This window comes from Sciurus carolinensis, chromosome 16 (assembly GCF_902686445.1).
Source record: "Sciurus carolinensis chromosome 16, mSciCar1.2, whole genome shotgun sequence".
NCBI classification, from domain to species: Eukaryota; Metazoa; Chordata; class Mammalia; order Rodentia; family Sciuridae; genus Sciurus; species Sciurus carolinensis.
The window spans coordinates 25607780-25620155 of NC_062228.1; the positions used below are offsets into that span (position 1 = coordinate 25607780).

The following is a 12376-nucleotide window of genomic DNA, read 5'->3' on the forward strand; positions in this document are numbered from 1 at the left end:
CTCAAAAAACTCTACACCAAGAATACAAATAACCCAATCAACAAATGGGCTAAGGATATGAACAGACACTTCACAGAAGAAGATCTACAAGCACTCAACAGATATGTGAAAAAATGTTCAACATCTCTAGCAATAAGAGAAATGCAAATCAAAACTACCCTAAGATTCCATCTCACCCCAATTAGAATGGCGATTATCAAGAATACAAGCAACAATAGGTGTTGGAGAGGATGTGGGGAGAAAGGTACACTCATACATTGCTGGTGGGGTTGCAAATTAGTGCAGCCACTCTGGTAAGCAGTATGGAGATTCCTCAGAAAGCTTGGAATGGAACCACCATTTGACCCAACTATCCCACTCCTCGGCCTATACCCAAAGGACTTAAAATCAGCATACTACAGAGATACAGTCACATCAATGTTCACAGCTGCTCAATTCACTATAGCCAGATTGTGGAACCAACCTAGATGCCCTTCAGTTGATGAATGGATAAAGAAACTGTGGCATATACATACAATGGAATATTAATCTGCCATGAAGAATGATAAAATTATGGCATTTGCAGGCAAATGGATGAAATTGGAGAATATCATGCTAAGTGAGATAAGCCAATCTCAAAAAACTAAAGGACGAATGATCTCACTGATAAGAGGATGATGACATATAATGGGGGGTGGGAGGGGTTAGCGTTAGGGTTAGGGTTAGGTTTAGGGTTAGGGATAAGGAGGGTGGTAAGAATGGAGGAAGGAAGGACTGTATAGAGGGAAAAGAGGGGTGGGAGGGATGGGGGGAAGGGAAAAAATAGCAGAATGAATCAAACAACATTATCCTATGTAAATTTATGATTACACAAATGGTATGCCTTGACTCCATGTACAAACTGAGAAACAACACGTATCCCATTTGTTTACAATTAAAAAAAAGAAAATTTGAATATAAAAAAAGTTTATAATTAGGCATCACATTGATTTTTTATTTATTTAAATTAAATTTATTTTTAATGAATACATAAAATCATACAACTGCATATTGATGGATAATGTGATATTTTGATACATATATAAATTACATAATGTTTAAATCAAGTTAAACATGTCCCTCATTTATCATTTCCTGAAAAAAAAAAAAAAAAGAAAGAAAGAAAAGTCGTAAAATCCATATTCACCTTGGTTTTTTGTTCAAATCCTTAACGTAAAACCTGGTGGGACCCAAACTTTCTAAGCCAGGGAACATGGTGGATAAGTATCTCCTCTTCTCTTCACCGTTAGAAGGTCCTCTTCCTCCCTTGCATTCTCCCATATTACCTAAATAATGCACTTACTCATGGGATCATCAGTATCCACAGCCTTTGCCTTATAATGCCCTAGGATTCCTATCTATGCTACCTATGGTTGTGGTCTTAACTTCTATAGCTCCCACTTACAACTTTACTCTAAACTATAATTTGAAATCATTGCCCAGTGTAAATATCCCATTGACACAGATTGCTCACAGCCTAATTGCTACCATGAAGGACTGTCTAGATTGTTCCCTCCAAATTATGTAATGCTGAATAGGATTTCAACTAGGATATTCAATTTTTTTTTCTTCTGAACATCATTGAAGTTTAGCCTTGTAACAATGAGCACTTGTAATGACTTAGAAAATGTGGAAGAATAAAACTATTCAGTGAAGTGCAATAAGCAACTGTCTGTTAAACTATTAATAAGGTACTTTATGCTTAAATCATACCATTTCATCATGACACACCCTGTAGAGTTGCTATGGCCATCACCACACCCCCATCTTATTATGCAAGTATTAAGTCTTATCACTCCTAGAGCACAGACAAAAGTCTATTATAGCTCAGGGAAGAAAACAGGAAAAAAAAAAAAAGTACTCGTAAGGAAAGGGCAGAAACACATACTGGACCCAGCCCATTAGCTCTCGCCTCTGGCTGAAGGGAGAGGGGAAGAGAACCCTAGAACCTCATCCTCAAGACCCAGGACAGAGTGCGGTCTGAGACTGAGACCTAACCAGAACAAGAGAATACGTGGCCCCTCCCTGCTCCCCCCACCCGCTGAATGAACGCCAAGTAATAAATTACAGCTGTCTGTGCTGGAGAAGGGTGAAGGGAAGTCCTTGAGAAGAGCATGTGCTAAGAAAAACTCTGGCAAAACCAGTTTAAACATAAAGTAAAGCTGGAGGATTGGAGGCTATTGTACACTGAGGATATTCTAAGTTCAACTGTCCTCCTGCTCAAAAAAAAGATGTGTTAGAGTCCTAACTGCCTTATCCGAAGATGGAGTCTTTACAGAGGCAGTCATGGGGTTTTTAGGATAGACCCTAATTCAATATGGACCGTACCCTGATGAAAAAAAGGAAATATAGACACAGATACAGATACACGTAGAGAACAAGTAAGAAGAAGATGGGCCATCTACAAACCAAGGATAGAGGCCAAGAACAGATTCTTCCCCGCCCTGTCCTCAGAAGGAACCAACCTGCTGACATTTGATTTTGGACTTGTATCCTCCAGGACTATGCGATGATAACTTTCTGTTGTTTAAGCCACGCCACATATGATAATTTGCTATTACAATCCTAGCAAATTAACGAGAGAAGGTGACCACCAAAAAATACAAACCATCAGCTCCTGACAAAATGGCTCACCCATTCTAATAAGGCCCAGCAAAAAGAAAGGCATGACAAATATAATAACTACTCACTTCAGTCTCTATAGTTCTAAAACTGTCTGGATTTTAACCACAAATTTCTAGGCATATAAAAAAGACAAGAAACAAAAACACTGTCAAGAGATAAAGTCCTCAATAGAATAGATGCATAAGACATGATTACTGGAACTGAGAAGGAATTTTAAATAATTGTGTTAAGGGTTATAGTGGGAAGGCAGACAGGATACAAGATCAGGTCAATTACTTCAGGAGAAAGATGGAAATTATAAGAAAGAATTAAATGAAGATGCTAGAAAGAAAATGCACAGCAATGATATAAATAATGCCTTCAACAGGCTAGGCATTAGACTTGACATAGTTGGGGGAAAAAATTCAGCAAACTTAAACATAGGTCAATAGAATTACCCAAATTGAGACATGGAGAGAAAAATAGAAAGATACATCCAAGATCTGTAAGCCAGTATTAAGTGATCTGATATACATGTCAGTGGGATCCCCCAAAAAAGACTCAATTCTTTTTCCTGGAGAAGAAAGAATGAGGTAGAAATTATCTAAAGAAATAATGGTAAAGAATACTCCAAAATTAATGACAACACCTGTCCTTTGACAGAATAAATGCCAAAAAAGAGCCTACATAGGTACATCATATTCAAACTGCTGACATGGGAAATCAAAGAGAAAATACTAGGAGGTAGATGGAGAAAAAGGACACATTACATAGAGAGGAGTACAACGAGAATTACAGCAAACTTCTTGTCAGAAAGCATGCATGTTAAAAGACAGTGGTACGACATTTTTCTAAGGGGTAACAGGAGGAATAGACAACCCATAATTCTATACCCAGTGAAACTATCTTCTGAAAAGTGAGGAGAAAGGCTAGGGTTGTAGTTCCATGGTAGAGCACTTGCCTAGCTCACATGATGGCACTGGGTTCAATCCTCAGCACCACATAAAATGAATAAATTAAAATAAAGGTATTGTGTCCATCTACAACTAAAAAAAATTTTAAAACAAGATTTTTCTCAAACAAAAATGGAAAGAACTTATTAGAATTAAATGAACACTATAAGAAATTTTCAAGGAAGCTGTCAGATAGGAGTATGATACCAGACAGGAACTTAGATCTACACAAAGAAATGAAGAGTCCTGGAAATGGAATAAATAAAAGTAAATATACAATTAAATTTTAATTTTAATTGTCTAAATGAAAACTGACTGCCTAAAGCAAAATAATAAAAATATGAAAGAGCATATGTCCAAGTAAAATTTCAGTTTGTAATTGTGGACTTCAACTTACTATCTCAGTGACTGATAGAACAAGTAGACAGAAAATTAGTAAAGATATGGAAGACCTGCACAAAGACTAAGTAATTGATATTTATAAAACACTCCACTCAACAATAGTAGAATACATATTCCATTTAAGTAGACAGGAAATATCCATCAAGACAGATTATGTTATGGGTCATAAAACAAATGCTAACAGATGTTAATGAATTAAAGGTATGTAAAGTATTTTCTCTCACCATAATATAATTAGGATAACTCTATACCAGAAGGATATTGGGGAAATACACCATGTTGGGAAAATAATATGCTTCTGTATAACTTATGAGTCAAATAAAAAAAATCACAAAGAAATTAGAATGTATTTTGAGCTGAATTAAAATGAGAGCACAATACCCACCTTTCAGGGATAGAGCTAAATAAGCACTCACAGGCACATCTGGTAGCACTGAGTGCCCATTGTACGTAAAAAAAAAAAAAAAAAAAAATCCTCAAACCAATGACCTCAGCTTCTACCTTAAGAAACTAAAAAAGGAAGAGAAACATTAAATCCCAAGTGAAAGAAAAAGAAAGAATCAAGACTAGGATAAAAAAAATCAATATTTTAAAAAAACAGAAAAGCAATAGAAAAATACATGAAAAGAAAACCTTATTCTTTAAGAAATCAATAAAATTGACATACCACCTGCCAGACTGATACTGAAGGAAATGTAGCCCTGTGTCTATTATAGAAATTAATTGGCAGTTAAGAATTTTCTCACAAAGAAAACTCCAGGCTCAGATGACTTCACTGGTGAATTCTACCAAGTATTTAAGGAAGAAATGGTATCACTCTACACAAATTTTTCCAGAAAACTGAAGAGCAAACACTTCTCAATTCATTCTTTAAGTCCAGTTTTACTCTGATGCTCTGATAAAGAAATTATAAGAAAATTACTGAACAATATACCCCAGGAATATTGATACAAAAGCCATCATCAAAAACATATCAAGGGACTGTGGCTATAGCTCTGTTGTAGTGTGCTTACCTCAAATGCACAAGACCCTGGGTTCAATTCCCAGCATCACAAAAAAAAATGTATCAAGACATCACATAATCACATAATACCCCATAAATATAAACAATTTGGGTTTTTTTTTAATTTTTTTTAGTCATCAATGGACTTTTATTTTATTTATTTATATGCAGTGCTGAGGATTGAACCCAGTGCCTCACACATGCTAAGCAAGTGCTCTGCCACTGAGCCACAACCCCAGCCCCAAGGTATAATTTATATCAGTTAAAAATAATTTAAAAAAATAAAGAACAAAATCAACAATAAGTCAAAAAGTAAAATACCAATTGGAATTTATCTCTTAAACACAGAGCTGACTTAACATTTGAAAATTAATGTAATTCACTGTATCAACATACAGAAGAAAAGTCATATGATCAGCTTGACAGATGCAGAAAAATCCTTTGAAAAAAGTCTAAGTTACTCATGACCAAAACTCTCAGCAAACAAGGAATAAAAGGGAACCTCTTAACCGGATTACAGCAAATATTCTATTAATGAAAGGAAGAATATCTTTCAGATTGAGAACAAGGTAAAACATCCACTTTTATGACTCCCATTTAACAATGTGGAAAGAAAATATTTGCAAATCACAGAATAATTGTATTCAGAACATAAAAGCAACTTTCAGAATGTAATAAGAAAAAAAACTTGCTATGATGTGAATGTTTATGTCCCTTCCAAAAATTTCATGTTAAATCCAAATCCCAAAAACATTGGCAATAAGATGTGGGAACTTTTGGAAGGTGATTAAGTTATGGGTAGAGCCCTCATGAAAAGATTAGTGCTCTTATAAAAGGACCCTACCTTGCCTTTTCTACCATATAGGAACACAGCTATAGGGAGCTATCTATGACCCAGAAAGCTGCCCTCTCCAGATGCCTCATCTGCTTTTGTCTATAATCTACTCAGTCTATGGTATTTTGTGATAGCATTCTAAAAGGATAAAAATGCAATAGAGGAAATGCAAACATTTGAACAGATTCACTAAAGAAGACATGCAGATGGCACAAAAATCAAAATGAAAAGATTCTCAACATTATTGACATTAAACACATGCAAGGCACAACCACAATGAGATACCTACTCCGACTGGAATGACTAAAAAGAAAGAAAAACTAATGACACCAAGAGCTGGTGAGAATGCAAAGGAACTGGAATTCTCCCACATTGCTGGTGGGAACACAAAATGCTACTGGAACTTTTGAAAAAGATTGGCAGTTTCATATGAGATTAATCATACACTTTTGGATGACATACTTATAGATACTGACCCAAATGAAATGAAAACCTATGTTCACACAAAAAACATGCACACGAATGTTTAGCGTACTAGGGATGGAACCCAGGGCCATGTGCATGCTAGACAAGCATTCTACCCCTGAACTACATCACCAGCCTTTTTCTTTTTTGAGATAGGATACAAATAAGTTGAGAAGGCAGGCCTCAAAATTGCCATCCTCCTGCCTCAGCTTCCTGAGTAGCTAGGATTACAGTCATGCATCAGTAGGCCCAGCTAATCATTTTCATTGTCTTTACCAAATGTGTCTCTACTGGGGGATGGATAAACAAATGAGGACATTTTGAGACAGTCCTGTACTATGTATACTCAAGACAGTAAGTTGAACAGCCGGCTAGAGTAACAAAGGAGATCTCAAGTGCTCAGACATCTAGAATATGATATCCTCAGATAGGCAGGAGGATACCCTAACAAAGCTAATTACTGAGGAAAAGGGTCAAAGCATTTAACTTGTTGAAAAGAAGTCTACCAGTCTCTCTGGGTCTTCGTCTAATGTATTTTCAGAAATCATTAAAAAATACACAGGTGGTGGCTTCAAGGAAGTTGATTTTGGACTCATATTATACTTACAGCATTTTCTCACAAGTATTCAATATGAAATGAGCTGTCTGAGAACAAGGGGAAGTCCCACCTTTCAAGGTGTTCAGGAAGAGGTTGAACGGCCACCATCAGGAATGCCGCAGAGAAGTTGGATGTCTACATTTTGGAGGAGACAGAGTCAGATGACCTCAAATTAATCTTCCAATTCCGTTTCACCGTCCCTATGTCAGGTTCTAATGTTACTGATTTTTGAGTGAAGCACGTTACTACTTATTAGAATTCACTCTAGACATATCTTCTATTGCTAATTGTTTTAGTTAGCTTTTACATTGTTGTGACCAAAATTCCTGACAAGAACAGATTAGAGGAGGGAAAATTTATTCGAGACACACAGTTTCAGAGGTCTCAGTCCGTAGATAGTCGACTCCATTGCTCTGGGCCCACGATGGGGCAGCACATTATGGAGGAAGGAGCCAGTGGAAGAAAGCTGCTCAGCCCATGTCAGATTCAGGAACCAGAAAGAGAGAGGGAGTGGGACAAGAGAGAGGCTCCCGGGAAGATGCACCCATCCAAAGCACACCCGCAGTAACCCACCTCCTCCAACCACACCTCACCTGCCTACAGTTACCACCCAGTCAGTCCTTTTAAACTAGAATCAACTTATTAACTTTCAGCTCTCGTAATCTATTTCACCTCTGAATATTCCTCAATAACAGGAGCTTTGGGGGGACACCTCACATCCAAACCATAACAGAAATATTGTAAGAGAAATGTAATCTTTATTCTTCCAAAACACCGTATCTAAACAACTTCAAGCAGAAGCCATGTACTCACTTGTAATTCATTCCCAAGAGATTTCCTCCAATAGGTTCCAATCATGATGTTTCATACTTTTTTCTCCGTGTGACCTGAAATCTTCCTGATTTCTATTGAATGTGGGCCTGCTCTTTTGAATTCAGGTATCTAGAAGAGATTAAGAGGGTAATTTGGATAGCTAAATCATAAGCCCCTGAATACTACCTAGGTCTTTTCCACCCCAAATCCCATCAATGTGGAATACGGGTGTTACAGGACAGGATCCAAGTCAATCAAGAGAACATCAGATCTCAGCAAGCAAATCAGAATAACTTCAAGCAATCTAAGTTCAGGGCTTGCAGAATCTGATGGGAAAGAAAGACATTAGAAATCCAGAAAGGAAGGAGAGCAACAAAAGAGAAGCCTTGTTAGATGGAACTGCTGAGTTCTATTAGCTCAATTAACTCTCCCAAAACCAGACAGTTGATAAAACCAGTTTCTATGTTTCTGCAGGCAGAAGGGTTCTGCACAAGCTGCAGACCTCTCAAGCCAAGAAGTTTTGTAGCTCTTAGTAACAGGCTGTGCCCCCAGTGCTACAGCAGACCCCAGAAGCTCATCCTAAATTTCTTGTCTCAGGGTTTCCAAGACTGAAATCCATGGAGAAGGAGGAAGGAGATGAATGAGTGTAAGAGTAGGATTTATTGAAGAATATAAACAGGAACAGAACTCTCACAGAGCCAGAGGGAACCTGATACACAGTATCTGAATGTGCTAGTCTCGGGATTTATACAGCACTTGTGTCAATGCTATTTGTCCAAACTTATTCTAAGCAGGGTTTGAAAAAAGTACCAATGCTATTGGTCCAAAATTATGCAAATTAGGGCTTGGAGAATTACTAGCTCTCTTAGTTAACTCTTGAGTCTGAACTGATGTCGGGGTCTTAAGCCCCCTTGCTCTTCTCGACCAGCGGCAAGGGAAGGGGACACTCCCCAACAAGGTCAGATCAGGATAGGTAGGGCCGGCTGACCGCCTGCTCCCAGCCCTCCGGGTGGAGGACAATCAGACGCGTCAGGGAGACCCGTCACAGCAGGAACTCGTTTATTGAGGAAGTCACACAGCTTTTATGTAGGGTGGGGGCTAGGCAGGAACCAATCAGCTTAAAGGTCAGCAAGGCAAGGAGTGTTCACACAGGCGAGAGTCCCATTGGACTACATGGCAAGCACGAGCTGATCACGTTCGCAGAACTGTTGTTAACCAATCCCTTACAGTGGTCAGGTTTATCGTCATTAACTATTAAAACCGCCTTTGAGGCCTTGATCCTGCTCACTCACCAGGAAGTAAGGAGTCAGCCTGAGTTAGTTAAAGTGTCATTAGTCCCAACAAACTTCCATTCAGATCTGCCCCACTTCTGCAACCCAGCCTCCCAGCAGATCTCGGTCAGTTCGATTGTGCAAGCTCAGGGCTCCAGAGCTGCAGTGCTGCATGGTGCCCAGGCCTGGCAGCAGGGGCTAGGTCAGCTCAAACTGGCTCACCTCAGTGCTGGCCAGCTCTGCCTCAGGCCCAGACAAGCGTGGCAGGCTCTGCAGGTCTCCTCCTGCCTCCAACCCACCTCTACTGCTACTCCGCTGCTCCACAATTCTGCGGCCCCTTCTCAGCAGGGAGTAGCAGACCTGATACACAGCTTGGCAACCTGGCAATTTGACCAATGCTGCCTAAAATTCCAAAGCCCAGCTTTCCAACTGCTATGCCAGTAGTTCTCAATCAAGGGTGATTTTGCATACTCACCCCAGGGATATTTGGCAATGCCAAAAGACATTTTTGGCTGTCATAGGTAAGGGGAAGTAAGAGGTGCTATAGGTCTCTAGAGGGTAGAAGCCTGAGATGATGCTAAACATTATACAATGGATAACACAGCCCCTACAACAAAGAATCATCCAGCAGAATGTCAGAGTTGACAAAGCTTAAGTAACCCTGTATAAATACCTGCACCTGAGTATGGGAAGAAAAAAAAAAACCTTCAATTTGGGCACTCTAACTTCAGTGGGGCCACTTTCCATACTCCATATTCTTAGTCCTGGTGGCATACCTTTCCTTAAACACATAAACCTGGGACACCATATGTCTGATTTCTATCCTTAAGAAAGAGAAGTTTGCCGGGTGTGTTGGTGCATGCTTGTAATCCCAAAGGCTCAGGAGGCTGAGGCAGGAGGATCACCAGTTCAAGACCAGCCTCAGCAACTTTGCGAGGCCCCAAGCAACTTCGCAAGAACCTGTCTCAAAATACAAAATAAAAAGCTTGTGGTTAAGCACCCTTGGGTCCATTCCCTGGTTACCCCCCACAAAAAATAAAAGTAGAAGAAGAAGAAGAAGAGAAGAAAGAGAGCTCTGAGGTGATAGTCAAATCATTGTTTAAAATACACCACAGGATGACCAGGTTGAATTGAAGGAGAGATCTTGGCTCAAAAAGGCAATACAGAAGTCCCTTAACTGATGCAGCAGGCAGCGTGGAACACTGAGTCCCTGGGATGGGCAGGTGGGGGTGTGGAAATTATGTCACCATTATCCACAAAGTGAACATTTTCCTGACAATAACACATGATTTCAGAAGCAATTTCAAAAACAAGAATCTTTTCTCTCAAACTCGAGAGCTTTTCTGATTTTTATCAGCAACAAAAGAATTCAGTTTCCAAATGCAGGATGCATCTCTGAATATTAAAACTTCCACCTTGGGAAATTTTTTAAGCCTTCAGACAACCTCTTCTAAAGTTATAAATGAAAGTCACTCAACGGACGACAGTACTCATGGGCCCCTTTTATCTACTGAAGAAAGACAACAGAGTGATAACTCGGGAGCCAGAGACCAAATTACTGACCTTGGGTCACCTTCCACACCATGTCTGGCCCAACCAAGATAGGAAGTTAAAAGCTTTGACTGGTGGCAACAGCAAATGATGTAATTTGATGATATAAAGAAATCCATCAAGGGAGAATAAAAAAGCTAGATCATATTATTCACAGAGCTCTTGGAGTTTAAAAAGAACTTAAATTTGCCTTCAACTTGGCCCTTTCATGCTAAATCAGACATTCTCCTTCCCCTCCTGTACAGAAAACAAGAAATTCCAGAACCTAAGAACTGGCCCACTGAAGCTTAGAATGTCCAAATGGATTTATTTTTCATCTGTGTATAAAACTGAATGGGTTTTGTTTTTAGAACCACATGGTTGACCACCTAAGTCATTTCCCCCAGCCTTATAGCTCTGATTTTCCTTTCTTGTGACAATCATTACTATACCCCACGGATACCTATGCACCCTCATCTTCAGTACGGGGTCCTGGCTTCCTCCATACCAGCTTCGTTTTCCATGTAAGCCAATTGTGAATCTTTCTGAATTGCCACCCAAAGCATCAAGTGTGTAAATGCCAAAAACTGTCATAGCAAGGTTGCACCATGATGATATGTGTTATTTTTTCCAGAATTTACAAATTACTATCTTCGTGCTTCTCTCTGCCTTATTTTCCCCTCTAATTCTGGACCATATTATGAACCAGCCATTCTGAGTCATTCATTATGTACCTGGCACTGTATTAGGCATCTTACAAATAGTTATTTTAGTCTCTGCCTCATACCATGAAATATGCACCATGAGCTCTCTATTTTTTTTCTTGAAGAATATCACTTGATTCTAATTAACTCACAAATGATAACATCACAAGAACTGGTTTAAGGAGGCCATATGAACATTTTGCCCACCCCCAAACTCTGTACCACCTCAGTGAGCTTCTGTGCAGTCAGAACACCCTCTTTCATTGCCATTCTGAAGCAAGGAAGTTACTAATAACAAAGGAGAAGTTTAACTGATGCTTTTACACTTTATACTTTCACTATCAATTACATTTTTATGCTAAAGTAACTTGGTTGTGAGAGCTGATTTTTCATCTCTTTGAAAATTTTGAACTTCAAAGTTTCATTTTGAACTTCTTAATTAGACAAATCCCCTTGCAAGTCTGCACTGTCTCAGCACCTCATTCATATGCTCACAGAGCTTAATTTCACCCCAGCTCTGTGCACGCTCCAAAAATGTCTTATCTCATGGAAGCGAGGGCCAAACTTATGCTGATGCTGCTCTGCAGGCTGTGCTCCCTGAGGCTCCTGGTAAATAAGGGCAGGCGGTGAGGGCTCTGCGTGACTCCTCCCACTGAAGCCCCCAGTGATGGCATGGTGCAGCATGTGCCTGGCAGTAGAGCCCACAGTCACAGCAGCTGCGGCAGTTGCCATCTGGGCCATCAGACCTAACTGCTGGGGTCCAGCAGCAGGTGAGCCAGCTGCAATCAGCGTGCCGACCACTGGCAGCTAAGCTGCTGGTTCTGGCCAGGACACAGCTCCCGTCTGAGTGGCCTGGCTGGTCAGAGGAAGCGCCTCTTTGAGTGCAAGGTGGTGCAGCATCTAGAAAGCCTCCCTCTATAAATAAGAAAACCAAGCCTGGAAAGTTTCATAACTTAGAACACAAAAAGTAAGTGGAAGGTTTAGTTTCAAATCTATCTGACCACCAAAACCATTTTTACTACATTGCATATAAGATTTGTGGATGAAAACACTAAAAAAAAAAAAATAGAAGTTACCACTGATTGTTTCTAGAATATACAGCAAAGGCTAATTTTATGTATTTCTTAGTTATGGTCTATATTTTCCAATATTTAAAATCGGGCATATGATAGGCAAAGGA

The 12376-nt window shown here is 39.5% G+C and overlaps 1 protein-coding gene across 1 annotated transcript in view; it reads right to left on the reverse strand.

Moving 5' to 3' along the window:
• The window catches only part of LOC124966048 (cadherin-8-like), a 154199-nt gene extending 142271 nt beyond the window's left edge, over positions 1–11928 (reverse strand). Inside the window, 2 exon segments of the mRNA XM_047527154.1 lie at positions 9185–9364; positions 11692–11928. Coding sequence (XP_047383110.1) covers positions 9185–9364; positions 11692–11928 — 417 coding nt within the window.
• Positions 11929–12376: the final 448 nt, after the last annotated feature.